Genomic DNA, 17,595 nt, shown 5'->3' with positions numbered 1-17,595 from the left:
GCATTTTCTCTTCCATGTGCTTAAATGTGCAGATGTGATTCTAGTCAGTCAGCCTTTGGCCTGCTCTGACCCACTTCCAACCAACTTCATCAACTACCAGGCTTCTGGTTTAGTTTCGTAGTGGCTGGGGATTCCATTCACAGACCAGCTTACTCATCCAATGCAGAGTGCCCGTACCATTCACATCAATTCAAGAGCTGCAGCTGATCTCTCAGCAAGGACCAGCAGCTGTTTGTTAAATTAGTACATTGTTAACAAGCACTATTGTATCACGTAAATGTGGGCACCTTTGGAGCTCTGAAACACGTCCGCTGAAGCAAAAAGCTGCAAGTGTAAGATGTCCTGCTCTGTTCCTCTGGCAAAGAGGCAACAGAAGCAAATGTGTTTGCCACCTTAATTGCTGCAGTTGGTAACTCCACAGTAGTTTAAACTTTTGTGTTGGGTTGTGAGTACAAGTGGTTGAGCCATCTGTTGTGTTTTTTTCAGACCTAAAAGAGGAGAGAACAACCAGAGCAACTCCAGAAGAAAAATATGATAGAAAGGAGAGGTGGCAGTATTTTAAATCACTGTAGCTGGATTCACCAAACCTCATCTGTCAGATCTCTTATGCAAGGTCTTTCTAAGTGAAATTTGTGGAAATGTGGAATAGTGTTGTTTTTGTGTAGATTTTACACTTCTACAGATAAGTGTAAATGTGGCAATATGTTCCTTGTTGTCAAACAATGCTGATGCAAGTATATCCAAACTATTTGTTGTCAGGGCCTGGATTCTGCATTTAGTTGCATATAGCTGGCTGATGTTACTGCAGGGCCTCTCTCCATTGTTTTTCAATGGTCTTGGGTGTCTGTAGAGGTCCCGGTTGACTGGAAGCTAGAAAATGTTCATTTTTCCAGAAGAGTAAGGAGGAAGACCCTGGTGATTAGGCCTGTCAGTCTCACTTCAGTGCCTGGTAAAATTATGAAGGAGGCTATTTTGGGAGCTATTGAAAAATACCTTAGAGACAACACAGTCATTGATCATAGCCAGCATAGGTTCATGAGGGGAAAGTCCTGCTTAACCTACTTCATTTCATTTTATGCCAAGGTCACCCATCTAGCTGACCAAGGAAAGCCAGTAGATGTGGGTTTTTTATTATTTTAGCAAAGCTTTTTATACTGTCTCTCACAGTATCATTCTGGACAAAATGTGCAGCACGCAGCTAGACAAATCCATAACACGTTGTGTGAGCAATTGGCTGATGAGTCAGGGTCAAAGAGTTTTAGTAAACGGGGTTACATCAGGCTGGCAGCCAGTCACCAGTGGCGTTCCCCAGGGCTCAGTTTTAGGGCCAGTGGTCTTTGCTTTTATAAATGACCTGGATGCGGGAATCGTACATTAATTTTGCTGATAATACTGAACTAGAAGGAGCTGTGAACTCACTTGAGGGTAGAGAAGCCTTACAGAGGTATCTAGATAGAGAGGTGGACAATCACCAACCATACGAAATTCAACAAGAGCAAGTGCAGGATTCTCCACCTGGGCTGGGGTAATCCTGGTTATATGTACAGATTGGGGGATGAGAGGTTGGAAAGAGATCTGGGGGGCTGGGTTGATGGCAAGTTGAATATGAGTCAGCCATGTGCCCTGGCAGCCAAAAGGGCCAACCATGTCCTGGGGTGCATCAAGCACAGCACAGCCAGCCAAGGGAGGGTTTGTCCCACTCTGCACTGCACTGATGCGGCCTCAGTTTTGGGTGCCTCAGTATAAGGCCATCAAGCTATTAGAGTGTGTCCAGAGGAGGGCAACCAAGATGGCGAAAGGCCTCAGGGGCAAGACTTAGGAGGAGTGGCTGAGGTCATTTGGATTGTTCACCTTGGAGAAGAGAAGGCTGGGGGGTGTCCTCATCACAATCGACAACTTCCTCAAGGGAGGCAGGGGAGGGGGAGGTGCTGATCTCTCCCTGGTGACCAGCAATAGGACACAAGGAAATGGAATGAATCTGCATTAGGGGAAGTTCAGGTAGGAAGAAAAGGCTCTTCACTGAGAAGGTGATCAGTCACCGGAAGAGGCCCCCCCAGCCCCCCGAAGTGGTCAGGGCACCAAACCTGTCAGAGTTCAAGGAGTGTCTGGAAGATGCTCTTAGTCATATGGTTTAGTTTTAGGTCGTCCTGCGAGGAGCAGGGAGTTGGACTCCATGACACTTACAGGTCCCTTCCAACTTGAGATATTCTATGATTGTAGTCTAAAAGGAACGTAACTCTATTTAACATAGCTGGGATCATTTTAAAAAATGAATTTGCCAAACTATTGATACTGTTTGTAAAACAGCCCAATTGTAAAAACAGCCCAAAAATCTGTAGCGCTTGTTTACAGTTTTTCCTCCTAGGTTTTATGTAGAGAATTGACTGAAGATATGGGACGTTCTCAATAAATCACCATGAGTTTCTACTCCCTATACTTCAAGCAACATAGCAGGGAAAAATTTTAATAGTTTTGTTTGCTTAAGATATTCTTCATAAGCACTTATGTTGTGATTTGTCGTGTGATTCAAGAAATGACCCTGGCAGCCATGGTGGTTCCCTCCCTGCCCTTGTGCAGCTGAAGTTGGTCTTATTCCTATTATCAGAAGTATAGAGCTGTTATCATTAAACATACCACTTAGTGCAGTATTTTTAGTGCTACTTAGAGCTTCCTGGTAACAGTTCTTGAATTTGCTTCTTCGCTTTTTTTTCTAGGTACCGCAGTGAGAAGATGACGATGAGCTACACAGAGTACCTTGCCCATCGTCAGCATCATCACTTCCAAAATGGTATTGGGCACCCCCTTCCACCATACAACCATTATTCCTGACACTGAGCCGCATGACCAGTCACTGGACCTCTCTGCAGACCTCTTCCCAGGAGACCCTGCCCCTTCTTGGTCTAGCTATCTCTATTACTGTACCATTTTATGATGATAGTTTCCGTTGCCATGTTGAGGCTTCTCAGTTGGTTAAGCTCATCATGGCAACGGGAGGGAAAACTACATTACTACAAAGATCCCATACTTTTTTTATTATTGACTCACTGCAGATTTTTTTGCAGCATATAGCCCTTGGGTTTTTTATGAAATTTTAAATTTCTACTTCATTAACATTGAATTTTATCAATCAAGGCTTTCTGTGACTGTGGATGGAAGGAAGAATTTATGGGTTACAGTTAGGGATGCTTTGCTTAGCAAAAAGGCATTCATGGCTTTCGCATTAACAGGTGTGACAGGGAATGAAACATATCAGATTCAGGTATTATAGTAGACAATGAATTGCATTTTCATAACATTATTAGAATGTTGTGTGTACAATATCTCACCCCCACGGTAAAGATTTCATGTAGCTATATACATGATCTTCAGATCCAGCACATACAGCCAAAATGTCAAGGCTGACATACAAAATGCTTTTCTGGATGAAGAGAAGCAATTACATATACAATGAGAGGTGACGTTAACATGGCAGCATTTTCAGAATCAAGTGGTCTAATTGGTAGGGCATGACATAATGCAGTAGGCTACCAGATACCTTTGTCTCCCATGCTGTGCTGGGAATCGAGGGCAATCCAGCCCTGTCAAGACGAGTCATAATAATGCATTTGTAATGAGATGATGCCTTTCTGATGATCTCAAATTAGGAGTGACATTTGTTTTTAAAAACAGGTTGGTGAGTAGCAGATGTCATATTAGGAAGAAAATGGATTTAGATTTTTTAGTGCCTTTGACTATGACATAACTATATACTTATATATAAAATTCATAGAAAAAATAGAGCAAATATGCCAGACATTCTAGCAAACTATATGGAGTCTGCTCTGGCATCAGGTTTTTGGGGATTTTTTTTAAAGTGAGATTTTTTTTATAGCAAACCTATTTTGAAAAAGAAAAATCCCTGTTTTTTTTCTTCTGTGTTTGAACTTGTTGAGTTTTATCAAGTCATGAAGAGTTAGATAAAGTTAACTATTGTTTAAAAAAGAAAAATAGACGGTTGTGAAAGAGCACAGGACAAGTATGCCATAATTTTACATGTTTTCATCTATTACAGGAATAGTACTTGAGAGCTTAAGTTCTGTGTAATGATTCTGATACCCCTCCACACAGTAGAAGGAAAAAAACCTGATTGGAACTTTTTCCTTCTGCAAAAATAGGATTTAGTAGAAAGTATGCATGGTATATCTGCAAGCCCAGTATATGGTAGGAGCTAGCTCCTTGCTTATGTGCCTGCAGAACTCCCACTAATACCTGTTGTAGTTCAGTGCATATTCTAGGGGGCAATACATGCCATCTATTACAGAAAAGACCTTCCTAATATGAGTGAGTAAACCACAGCAAGCAGAAATTCCAGTTATTCCAATTATTTTGAATAATGAATGTTTGTAAATATATAGATATAAAAATTCAAATAGAAAAAATCAAAACTCGGTTGTTAAAAAAAAAAATGAGACATTATAGAAATATTTCAGTAAGGTTTCAAAAACAAATACGGATAAACTATGCTCATCCCTTATGTGAGGTTAGCTTTGCCACTTAATTTTTATGGAGTTCATGTAGAAGGTCTTTGATATTCCTTCATCCACAGCATTTGATGTCCAAATAGTAACATTTTCAGTTGTGATGCCTTAATTCATAAGCAGAGGGCCTGAAGTTTCAGGAGCCAAGAGATGCCAGCCAGAAGCTGCAAAAATTAATAGATGTTTATACAGAGGCTATTTTGGGTGATACTGTTGTCTTGTTTCTACTTGGGGAACACTTTAAATGAATTTGTCTTCAAGTGGAAACTGTGAACAAGTGGCTACCTGATAGAGTTGTGTTGGGTTTTTTTTTCTTGCCCTTATAGGGAAACTGAGCACAAACTGAATCATTCTGCTGCAAAAAAAAAAAAAAGTCATCCAACCCCATCTTTATCTGTCATCTCGTTACAGCATGCTCATGCTTCTGTATGAGCTCATTGTTAGAAGTTTTTTAAAAAGATCTATTATATATAAAAATATATATGTATTGAAAGGTGCTAATCAACCTCAAGCAGGTCACGTGACTGGTCATGCGGATCTAAAATCATATCAGATTTTTTAAAAAATCTTCGATATATGCAGATGTTATACAGAATTTCTTACCAGTGTAATAATGATATACTGATGAATAAACAATCCTGCAGGTTTTTAAGGACAAGGTCAGCAATACTTCCCACCATGGCTTGGGGGAGAAAAGGATAGTTTTGTCTCCTTTTTGTATACAGCATAATGCACAATGCATTTTTGTCTATCTCTTAGTAGCTGTTGCTTAAAAATATAGTTAAAAGGGTGTTATACAAACTGTAAAGGTGTGCTTTTGAAATGAGTTAATGCCAGACCCTTCTGGACCAGAGTTTTGTATCACTAATTAAAAAACTGTTACAGAGTCTGTGGTCAATCAGATTGTATGATATTTCTTTTTAAAGATTTGAATAATCAGTCTATCTACAGTGTTCCTAGGGCACCTACCTCCTCAGCATGCAAGTGCTGAAAATGCTATGGATTGTTTTCTGTGTAATTGTGGGTTTATTTGTACAAAACGTGCAGTTCACTGTGACATGCACTGGGACAGAATAGGTCTGTTTGCGTAAAGCTGATCAACAGTTGCTTTCACAAAATGTCATTCCCTCGTAGTTACGCTTAGTGCCCTTTTAGGTATATTGCTGGGCTTAGATACAGATTTTAAAATTTTATATTTTTTTTTTAATTTGGGGTACTTTATAAGAAGTTAAGGTACAACCAAGTAGCTTGTTTCACTGTTTTTTAAGTTGGAATGCTGATCTTTTTATGAGCACTACTCAGTTTGCCTTATTCCATTAATGAGACTGTTGGTTTGGGGTTTTTTCATTCTTTTGCTTAAATGTTCCTAAAAACCCTGTCCTGTAAACTGAGTTAGACAACAGAACCATAGACTTGACATGGAACTATTACGAAGTCATGCTTCAAGTGGCCTTCCTTCTGCCTAGACTGCTGTAGCACCGATTTTTTCACCATCTCAACCCCAACGCTGATCATAGCAGCGGGAGGGCACACGACAGTTCTGACCTCATACACTATTAAATCAAGGCAGTCAAATCCATTTGCACACCCTGGTGTTTGTATACAGACCTCTTTACTTGTCTTCAAATGTGCGGGTTTTTAAAATTGTTGTCTGGAGTAGGTTACATCTCTTATGTGTGTCAGATCGAACCAAAGAAGCCTCCAGCCATGCCCAAATGCTGCTCCTAAAGCCTGCCTTCCAGTCCTTACAAAATCCCTGCAGGATTAAATGTGTTAACTTTTTTATTTTTGTACAGTTTCTAACTGATTTTTGCTAGTGATGTTAATTGAATTAAGTTTATTTGGGGAGCCTGAATACCTCCTCCATTTAAATAAACTGGTGACTTTCCTTTTATGTTAAAAAAAAAAAAAAAAAGTTTTTAAAAAAAAAAAGAGAAACCCAAAGTGTGCCTCTCAGATTTAAGGGTTTCTGGTTACATTTATTCTTAAGACCAGCAATGATTCTTTATATACAAAGATATGTTTTCCTCGTTTTTTATTACTGTTAAAGAAAAAATAAAAAATAAAAACCTCTTTCTTTGCTCTGGACCCAGTAATTGCGCTGGTACATAAACGCACTGAGAAAACAAACTTTTGTTTGAACTTTTGTAACAACTTATGACTGTTTTTGTATATCAAAGTTGATTCTTTTCAAGATATTTGGATCTAGTTTCTAAGTTATTTTAGTGTTTTATATGTTACAAAAAATACTTTAAATTGTTCACCAGCATTTTGAGTTATCTTTAATGCAATGGTGACACACAATGGGCTTAGAGCTACCTGGAGTAGCTTGTAAAGCCTCTCTTTTCCTTCCTTCCTTAGTAACTTGATTGATTACAATAATATCACAGATTACCTGAACCCCCTTCCTTTATAACTAGATCCTCCTTCCTTCCACATTTAATTGCTATTAGTGTGAAGAAACTGTTGAAATGGGCATTTTAATATAAGTACGGCTTAAAAAGAGAAAAATGAGGAAAAAAAAATAGAAGGTTATTTGTGGGTCTGTGAGATATGGCTGTGGAAAGATATTGTAGTAGTTTTAACACTATTGTTATTACCTTTTAAATCATTTACCCAATAAAATAAGGAAAAAGAATCACCATTTCTTTTTATGTTTCTCTGCTTAATTGTGCGGCTTGGTCAATTTTTTTACTTAAAGCATTTGCACTTAGTGTTAATGTTAAAGGCTAACGATGTGTTAGAAATACTTCCCTGTGATTAACTCTATTTCCATTTTGCCTGCTGTAGGAGCAGATTGTGCATAGGTGCATGCAGCTTTCAGTCTAATTCAGAAGTGAGTCACTAGTTAAATGCTCCAAGTTAAATCAGCATTTATTTACATCAGTGTATTTATCAGTATTCATTCATATCAGTTCAGTTTTATACTTATGTCTAACTTGAAATAAGGACTTTTGTCCAAGTTTGGGCTGCTTATTCTCTGAGAGGGCAGTGGTTTCAGCCTTTCAAAGCAATACCGTGTTGCAGAACCAGTCATATTGGTGTAACCAGTACATTGCCATTGCTACTTGTAAAAACATTTATTTAGCAGAATAATGCAGCAAAATGTGTATCATGTCTTGAAGTGTCACCTAAAATAATTTCAGTACACTTTATTTGTATCGCACTCATGGTAGTAGGTGTAATTTTTAAAGACTATATAGGCTTGCTTTGCCATGAGAGATTTATCTCACATGTCATATCTAGCTCATGAGAAGATTGTCATGTTGATCAAATGTCATGAAAAAAATTTATAGTGTAGAGTTTGCACTGACCTATAGGGTTCCTGCAAAGTATGGAAGGCCAGGGAAGGCGGCCTTTCCCCTTCCCCAAAAGCTTTTAGTCTTAACACAGTGGGGCAATTTTAAAATTGTTTTACCTAAGCAGGTCCAGTGAGAACAGCGCACCAGAACCTTTATTCATTAACAGCTTTACCTGTCAGCTTTTCAGTATCCCTGTAGTAACTCTGGCTTGGTAGCAGAGCTTCCTGGGGTGTTGATCAAGGGGTGAGGAACCTTGGCAAGCATCTACACTGGTATGGATAGCTGTGGGGAGGGGAGGGGTGTGTTCTGTGCAGCAAAGAAGCCACAGTCCAGCTGATGACAAAACAGAGTACCCAGACAAGTAAAACTGACTTGGAGAACTTTGTTCCTTCAGCCAAATTTGTAGTGTGCCGAGTTAAAGGGAGTGTATTTCCTCTGTAGTATAATTCCTGAAACAAAGTAAGAAATTTCTAACATCTCCCTGGAATTCCAATCTGATTATAGATGTGGTTTTGTTTGCCCTTGACTAACTGTATTAGCAGCTCTCCTCTCTGGAAATGCAAAGTGTTTGAAAACAAACTGTATCCATGTAACCTTTAGATGTTGAAGACTGATTGCAGCCATTACTCCACTCGCTTTGAAGCCTTGATTTAGAAGATTGAAAACAACCTCAGAAGGGAAAACCTGCCTGAGTAAATAATTTCCATTGTTTTAGTACCTCACAGATTTCCTATCATTAGTCTGAACTGGGTAAAACCTACCTAAAACTCATAGTCCATTGAGATGTATAGCTAGTTAAAACCTCCTACCAAAAGTTTCCTATCCCACCTATGTAGTTATCATGCTATAAAAGTCAAACTAGCAAAATAACACTGAGTGTTAAGGATGTTTCAGAGGTGGAAACTCTTATCCTTACATATATGTTGGTATTAAACAGTGAAAGGCTGACTTACAATTAGAGTTATAGAGAGATGCAGAGGATATTTGGCAGTACCTGAAAAAGGAAACCGCTTGCTCAGTTGATCTCAGGTTTCCATGAAGGACTTCACACTAGATTTCTACTTAAGCTGTTGTATCAGTCTTTATACAGTTCAAAAGAAATTAAGCTGGAGAATTGGTTCTGCTCCCCAGCTGCATGGAAACTTAAAACTTCTCCAGTGCAGATATAATAACAAGGTGGGCATATCCAGTGTGTTCTTTTTCCAGAAACAGTATTTGCCAGGAACCTTACACAACAAAATACCTGCTTGTCACAACATTATTGCAGTTTAAGTATAGCTAGAAACATTTCTGCAGTGCATTAAAACTCCTTTGCCATCATCTGTAGTGTGAGATTATGAGTACCTTAATTGCAGTAGCTTTCTGCACAAAGTTTTGAGCTGAAAACTTCTCTACGTGTTCTCTGACTTTCTACTAAAGTGATATAGAACGGGAAATAAAAGACACTGCTGAAGTTGTGGCAAGAACAGTGGGAGCGTAGAGAAAGCATCATAATACTGTAATACTGCTTCCTGAGCTCTTTAACTGAAAGACATAGACAGGAGCTATTTAAACAGTGATTAAAGGATTTATGTACTACAGTGAGGTCTGCCAGTAAACTCAGGCTTGGCTTGTGGTGATTGACAGGTAAGGCACAGGTCATACTTAAAAGTTCCAGAAATCCCAGTAATCATTGTTCTCACTGAAACTGCTATGTGCAAGGTAGACTACATCTACTGCTTAAGGCAGAAGAATCCATATTCTTATCTGATTTGATGATTAGCTAGCTACTATTAAAGCACCCTGTGACTCTTAACTGTTGATATTACAAATTGAAGTGGAAAGTCAGTTTTGGTTTTCTTACCTGGTTTTAAAGTCTTAAGCAAGACAGACTCAGTGCCTGGCATGATTAGAATGATAACAAAACTGTACAAGTATCCATTAAAATGCATTTATTTGTTTTAATTCAAAGGTTTAACAACTATTTGCCCAGTGCTCTGGACTTCAGGACACAACAGCAAAAAAAACCATCAGACCAAAATACAAAAACAAGTACACAAATTATCCCTTATTTGTAAACGTTACCTCATAACCAAGTTTTAGCACATTAAAAAGTTTACAAAATTTATAACACTCTTACAAATTATTCAGAACTAACAGCATGCATGGCAGCTGAGCCTTTCTACATCCACCCTTGCCCTTGCCATACCATTCTGTGCCTGGATAATGCCACGCTTGAACTAGAGGGTTGGGTAACTGGAACTGCAAGTTTCCCCAAGACTGCTTCGTGCATCAGCCCAGTGCCTGAGCAGCTCCAGCTCCCTCGCACAGTTTGGTTGGCGAGTGGTGTGGCTATGCTCACTGTCCTGCCTGCTGTGTCCTCTGCAGCATTGAGATAATGACTCAGTAAATGCAGAAATAATTTTCAAAAAGTACAAAATTGACCCTGAAGAAAAATAAAATCATTTAGAAAACAGCTTGGCTTGGACTAAGTTACACTAAAAGCTGCAAGACAGATTTACAGCACTATCACTTTGCGTATGAGATCACAAAAATCAACAGATTTCTTATGAGTCTTGTCACTGTAAAAATGAAAACATCAACATTGACTTATCTGCCCATAGAAACCTTTTACCTCCTACCAGGGGTGACATATGCCCTCTTCCTGCTTTTTGGCCTTTTCAGAGCTTTGTTAACTATTAGAACTAATTTAATTCCTAAGAACTTGCCTCTAGTGAAACAATTGCAACAGTGAGAAAAACAGCACATCTCTATTTTGTGTTAGCTCTAGATGCATAGAAAACAAATGCCTGCGTTTAGATGTAAGACTTAGGACATAAAAGTAAAATACAGTAAGCTAACAGTTGCAAATAGCCATTACTTCTGAAAGAAAGATACAGTTGGGCTTTACAAAATGGTATCAAATATACAGAAATATCAAAACCCTGATTGTGGCCAGAAACAGATGGATAAATCTACAGTGAGGTACTCTATAATCTTAAGATATGGAAATGGACTGAACTTTTCATGTCTCCCAACTTCAGCGAGGCAGAACCTGCTGAAGCACGAGCAGGCTTTGCTTATAAGCAAAGTTTGTCAATGCCTAAGAAGCTGAACCAAAACCAAGTGTAGGTGAGTGTGCATAGGCTGTGGCTTTTTACTGATTTATACATGCATGGCCAAGAACTGTTGATTTTCACCCTTCAAAAGAAACAAGATGCAAATTCTTCTTTGGTGCTTAAATAGGAAGATGTTACTGCCATGCGTCTGAATCCTTGAACAGCAGCACTGCACGTATCCCGCACAGCTAAAGCCTTGGCACCATAAGCTCCATGTTCACAGGCCCAGGTGCCAGATGCTGTGGTGGGTGCACTGATTTTACGAGCTCACTTTTCTGCTTTGGAAGGCTACTTACTCTAGGGCTGCATAAACTAACCAATCAGTAAACAAGTTCATTGTCATTAATAATGCTTCATTTATATGTACATTTGGAGGCAAATTTAGACAGTCAGTCACTGGCAGAGTTACCAGTTTCACTGCTCCTTGTTTCTTTTATTTGAAGTGCCTACAGTACTAAAAATTAGGAGAGTAGAGCTCTGTTCAGACACCTTAATACATGCCAAATTCTCTGTGAAGTCTAGGCACTGGCACTGCACAGGATTTATTTTTTTTTTCTGGTATTGTGCCTGACTTGCTAGCACACAGCAAATCAGTCCACTTCAGGGTGAGATTTTACAGTCATCTTAAACTAGTGGTGCAAGGAACAGTCTGTGAGGTTAGATGGGCCACCTCCCGCTCTGCCCCACTGCTACTGCAAATGGTTTTGTAACTGGTAGTACTGTGACTAGAGTGTTAGGAACATTTGACCGTGGGAGGGGACCAGAACTACACTTCCAGTTGTACGCCGCACTGCTGCAGTGTAAAATTCATCATCAGGTCCTGGGCAACAGCTTTAGCTCGACACAGATTGTGTGCATAATCCCACTGGAGAGAATGCCAATTAGCTTTCAAGAGTAGCAGTATAGTATTGCTCTTTAATTATCAGCGTAAATAAGCATAAAAACGACCAAATAAATCATCTGTATAGCATAACTGCCTGTAAAATAAAGCATTCAGGGAAATGAAAATCAGCCTCTGCCAAGAAAGAGAATAACCCCTACAGCAACCAAGTATCCTGTGCTTTCCCATTCAAACCAATATCCTGCACGTTGAACAAGCTCTGTCCGATGCATATTCCAAGCAGATACCAGAGACCCCTGAGGAATAAAGGATGTAAAGTTCCATGATGTAAGCCTCAGAAGTTCATTCTCTTTCTGCTCCTATTCTGACCTGTTCTTCACCTTCCGTTGAAGCTTGTGTCTAGCTATGCTGATAGGGTTTCTTGTGGCACCATACCATAAACCAAAATGAACTACTACATTTTAAAAGCCTTCAATGAGGCAAGGGGAAGGAGGGAATAATTTAACTTTTGGGTCCTTCACTACAGGAAAGACACTGAGGTGCTGGAGTGTGTCCAAGGGACAGCAAAGCTGGTGAAGGGTCTAGAGCACAAGTCCTGTGAGGAGCAGCTGAGGGAACTCGGGGTGTTTAGCCTGGAGTGGAGGCAACTCTCTACAACTACCTGGAAGGAGGCTGGAATGAGGTAGATGTTGCTCTCTTTTCCCAAGTAACAGGACAAGAGGAAATGGCCTCCAGTTGCACTGGGGGACGTTTAGGTTGGATATTAGGAAAAATTTCTTTACTGAAAGGGTCATCAAGTGTTAGAACAGGCTGCCCAGGAAGGTGGTTGAGTCACCACCCCTGGAGGTATTTCAAAGACATTGTAGATGTGGTGCTTAGGGAGACTGTTGGTGAACTTGGCAGTGCAAAGTTTATGGTTGGATTTGATGATCTTAAAGGTCTTTTCCAACCTAAATGATTCTATTCTATCTCAGCCAGCTTCACTGATACTGTACAACAAGCAAAGAAGCAACATCTCCCACTGTTCCACTGCCTACCCTCCTGTCTGACTCCAGGTGCACCACTCCACTCTTACACAGCAGCTCCTTACCTCTCTACTTTTTTGCTGAATTACCTTGTTCAGTTAGCCATTTTATAAATTTAAAGTGGTAGAGAAGAGTTCAGTGAGCTCCACAACCTGCACAGGTAAAGTTTGGAAGGGGAATATGAGTATGCCATTGGCTTTGAGGAGCGGTTCTGTCAGCGTACTCCACTTTGTGAAATTACGCCTGAAATTTCTACTGTGACTCAAAACAACTGGACCCATAACAGGGAACAGCTCAAGTCACAGCACAGAGACCAGGATAGGGGGTGGGAGGGAAGGCAGGAGCAATCACGGTGGCTCTGCTGTCAAAGTCAGTGGTCCAAGTGACACCACTTGGGCCACACCAAGAATCCTTTCATCCAGATTTCCCTCCTGTTGGCTATATTTAACATTGCCATTCCTGCTACTGAATTTTAATTCAGTCAGAAGAGCTCACAAATTTTGCATTCCAAGCAAACAGCCTGCACTGAGACACCTGAGCTTATTTAGATGCTTCTGCAGTCTTAACTGACCAGAGGCAGTCAATGGTGGCAAATAGTAGCCATTTTATACTTGTTTAGAGTGCCCTTAAGCATATGACTATAGATAAGAAAAGTTTTAAAAAAAAAAAAAGCTGCTACTTTCACATAACTCAGAATTTTTTCCAGTAGCTACAATATTTTGAAGAAAAAGAAACAGGAAATATTCTTTAAAAAAACCCCAACATACAGTTAAGCAAATAATAATGCTAAATAACATTTGCAAAATTTGGATAAAATCATTCTACTGTAATACAAAACATTCCTTCTGAACAGGATTGAATTCAACATGAGGCATTTTGCCAAATTCTTAAGTGAATAAATAAACCATGATACACTTGACAGTAACTATGGGGAGGGAAGTATCACTGTACATGTTCACAGGAGATGAAGTGTATTAATAGGGGGCATGCTTTAACATCCAGCACTGTGCATCTTAGCATCTCCCAGCAACATCCTGCTATTTCCTCATGAAATGCTGAATCTGCTGAAATAAATAGCAAGAACTTCTGTCACCTCAGCAGCTGATTATTAAGTGGTCTTCCACAGATGGATTCAGCCCTTCAATACCAACATATTCTTTCTTTAGGCCCCACGCCACAAATACTTAAGCAACACATGCCCGGCTTTACTGAGCCAGCAGCGAGACTCGCAGTGAAATTCATTATGTCCTTAGACATCTGCAGGATCAGCAGTTCACAGGTAACTCTCTATGCTGGTAGTTTTTATCAGGTGCTCAGCCTTCTCAAGTTGAATTCTGATTAAAAACACAAGGAGCTGTATAGTCTAAGACTAGCTATACTATAGCTAGACTATATATGACTAGCTATATGTATTGCAGCTTCTCACGCTGTGAGAGTACAGTGTAATTATGTGTGTATATATATGTATATATGTTATGTGTATATATATACACACACACACACACAGAGCGCGCCAGGAATGGAAGAAAGCCAGAAACCAGTTTGTAAATTAGAATGTGGGTCAATATATTTTCGATTGAAGTGTACTGTTTTTTTAATCATACAGAGTAAAAATATTTGAAGTAGCCATTTGTTCCCTCTCCAATGAAAATGCTTCTTTTTAAGGGGTGTGTGTGTGTGTGTGTATGTGTGTGTGAACCACTTTCATTACTTTTCCTTCTTGAGGTATAAATGACTGTACCTTAACTTCAGAATACATCTTCAGGTGATCCAGCTGGAGGAGGTATGATAGTTTAGTTTTATCTTACAAGTCACAGCTTTGACAACACAATGAATCTATATGTTGCAACAAACTTTTGTACAACAAAATTTCTGCAGCCCTGAAGCACAACAGTCTGCATAACAGGCTCACAATTAACTATCTGGAGGAACATACTCAAGACTGCCCATCTTTCTGCCGAGCAGTGTCTCCTCTCACCTTGGAAAATTTGAACAGGTACACGCAGTTTACTATTTATCCTTCTGCCTATCCACATCCTGTTCTCCAAAAGACATGCTGACAGGAAGAATTAGTCATTACTAGTAAACTGGAACACTTTCTTTTCAGTAGAGGCCTGCACTGATTTCACGTTCATTTTTATATCCATAATTTAAAATCAGTATACAGAATGCATTGGAGCTGTAGAGAGAGAACACAGTTTCATTTTGTTTCTTCACTAACCACTGGACTACTGAGTGAGGATCAGTGTAGAACACAGAGGAGGAATGTTTCAAAACCTAGTAAGTAAAAAAAGAAAACTCTGATGTTTACATTGGGCTTTGTATCTCCACCACCTCTCCAGTCAAAGTGAAACACTTTGTTCAAAGTCAGAACAGTGGACAAAATATCTTATCATAGCCTACATGTAATACAGTCTTTTGAAATTATTTCAACGTGGTGTTTTTCCGCTCACTCAAATAAAAGCATCTCCAAAGCATCAAGATCTGACAGGACTTGGCTAGATAGATATTTATCCACAGCAGCTCAGAAATCAAGTAGTCAAAAAAAAATAAATATTTTTGAATGAGTTATTGTTCCCCAACATTTTCAACCAGCTTAAAGAAAATACAGTAGAACCTCACTGTTTTGCACTTACAACTGGGAGATTAAGTGTACATCATTTCACTGTGACCATTTTGCAAGATTCAAGTGCTCAGAGTTAAGCCAGGATGATGCACATCAACGTGGGTTCTGTTCACATCAGTGGAGTGTTGTAATTCAGCTTTATTTCCTATCCTGTGATGTAAGTGTACTTACATTTAATGGAAAATAAGTCAAAACGAGGTAGCACTGCCACGCTCTTTGCTGGAATGTGGACAGATCCTGGCCTAATTTTAAACAGTGGCTTAGCAAGATTCTGCTGTAATCTACATAAAATGTATAAAATACGAACCTTTTCCAGAATAAGGCCACTAATTTTGCCATTGGCAATAGGCAGTGAGAAACAGCAGTTAAAAAAAACCTCACTTGATTATAGAGGTGTTTTTGAGGCAATAAACTGTGGGGAGAAGTATAAATACATTGTCCTCTCATCCCTCCTCTTTGTTTTCCAGTATAAGTATCTCTGCTTCCTATATGTACTACTCCGTGGGGAGAAATTTCAGTCTATTTTCTTAGCTGGGAGTCTAAGCAAGTCCACGCTACATTTAAAGATGGGGCCAGCACTGTAAAACAGTAGGATTACAAGCTTCCCATGAGTCATGGTCATGACAGTCTGATGTCCAGATGCCCAAATTCGATACCAGGGCCCATAAAAAGGATCTGAGACGGCTGGGCACAACATGTTGTTCAAATTCACTTCTGTAACCTGAGAAAGTGACAACAAATTTATAAATTAACAATATTTTTGTGTGGCACTGATTCAAACAACTAAAATGGTAATTTTGAAATAACCATAATAATAAAAAATGTTTAGGTCACACTTCTTCGTTCAACACAAGTAGGGCAGCTTTTGGGAGGAAAGTAGATCCAAATTCAGTTGTGCATTTAATAGATGGGTTTATGCAGGTACATAACCAACTTATGAAATATTTTACTGATGCTTGTGAGATATGATACACAACATTAGAACATGCAGTTAAAAAATTGCATATCCATATATATATATAGAGACACTCCAAAAAACTAGTCAGTGTTTTTATTTGAATGTACTTGCAAACCATCCATTTATTAACCTGTATTTACTTACCAATCCCAGAATCTGCAAGATGCTAAAATGATATACAAACATAAACCCCGTGGATAAAAGAGCCCACCAGAAATTGCAGAGTGGTTCTGGAGTGTAGATACCTTGAAAAGAAAGGAATACATTAGTATTCAGATGAATTGCTGTGTCCATCAAACACTCATGAATAATCCTCTCTCTTCTGCTCTGTGGATGTTCGGGCATCTGGCTTTAGCTGATAACCTACTCAATACCATTACAGTAATTAATATTTGAGTGCCTTATTTCTTACCTGAAGCATCCTCATCAGCTTCTTCCCTCCTCTGGTCCAGCAGTAAAACATACAATATGTTACCTCATTAAGCTTGCCTCTTTTTCACCAACACTAGTGATTTTTTACTTCATTCTTACTTCTACCACAGAAGTACTAAATTATTTTAAAATACAGTAGTGGTATATGAATCTTAAAATCAGGTTATTTATACTTAAAACACCTGCTTCTTATGGGGGCTATGACTTCAGCATGCACAGAACTAACCTAGGTAGTGTCAGTTCCTGCGCAGCACTGTATTAGAGCACAGCTTAATTGCCATTTCCTAATTTTATGGTTGTTTAACAACTATTAAAAATTAACTTGCACCAATAATTCCTAGGAACAGAAAAGCAGTATAAAATTAATGATGGAGTTTTTAAATTAAAACTGCTGTGGAGATATTTTCAGATATATAATACAAACAATTTTATAATCCGTAGGTATCACAGATACTGTATTTTTTCCCCTTTAAATGAAGTAGCAGATAAAACATTATTCCTGGGTTCATCTATCCATCTCCTCCTTAAATTAGGCTTTATCAATTTACTGACAAAACAGTGTCATGTGATCTAGAATGTACCAAGGAAATCAGAAATAAAAGTACCCTTAGATACAGGACTATTTTTGGAATGAAATATTCAAACATCATATGGTAAGAACAAAAACAGTTTACAGAGTCTCAAGACTCTTGCTAGCAGACATGAAAATTTCAGTGTTAAGATATGGGGGAAAATATTATTTTCCATACAACTTTAATAACTTAACCTAGGGATGCAGAAGAAAAAAGTGCACAAA

The 17,595-nt window shown here is 38.9% G+C and overlaps 2 protein-coding genes across 2 annotated transcripts in view; one reads left to right on the top strand and one right to left on the bottom strand.

Moving 5' to 3' along the window:
* Positions 1-7,161, top strand: part of AMMECR1 (Alport syndrome, mental retardation, midface hypoplasia and elliptocytosis chromosomal region gene 1) — a 76,037-nt gene extending 68,876 nt beyond the window's left edge. The window contains exon 6 of the mRNA XM_026848771.1: positions 2,715-7,161. Coding sequence (XP_026704572.1) covers positions 2,715-2,829 — 115 coding nt within the window. The 3' untranslated portion in view covers positions 2,830-7,161. The remainder of the gene's footprint in view (positions 1-2,714) is intronic.
* A 6,282-nt stretch (positions 7,162-13,443) lies between these two features.
* TMEM164 (transmembrane protein 164) overlaps positions 13,444-17,595 on the bottom strand; it is a 47,036-nt gene continuing 42,884 nt past the window's right edge. The window contains exons 5-6 of the mRNA XM_026848334.1: positions 16,512-16,612; positions 13,444-16,130 (exon numbers count right to left, since the gene is read on the bottom strand). Of these exons, the coding sequence (XP_026704135.1) occupies positions 15,924-16,130; positions 16,512-16,612 (308 nt within the window). The 3' untranslated portion in view covers positions 13,444-15,923. The remainder of the gene's footprint in view (positions 16,131-16,511; positions 16,613-17,595) is intronic.

This window comes from Athene cunicularia (assembly GCF_003259725.1).
Source record: "Athene cunicularia isolate RWA chromosome 4 unlocalized genomic scaffold, athCun1 chr4_part3, whole genome shotgun sequence".
Classification (NCBI taxonomy): domain Eukaryota; kingdom Metazoa; phylum Chordata; class Aves; order Strigiformes; family Strigidae; genus Athene; species Athene cunicularia.
The sequence above is the reverse complement of the archived record's forward strand: the minus strand, read 5'-3'. Positions and strand labels throughout refer to the sequence as shown.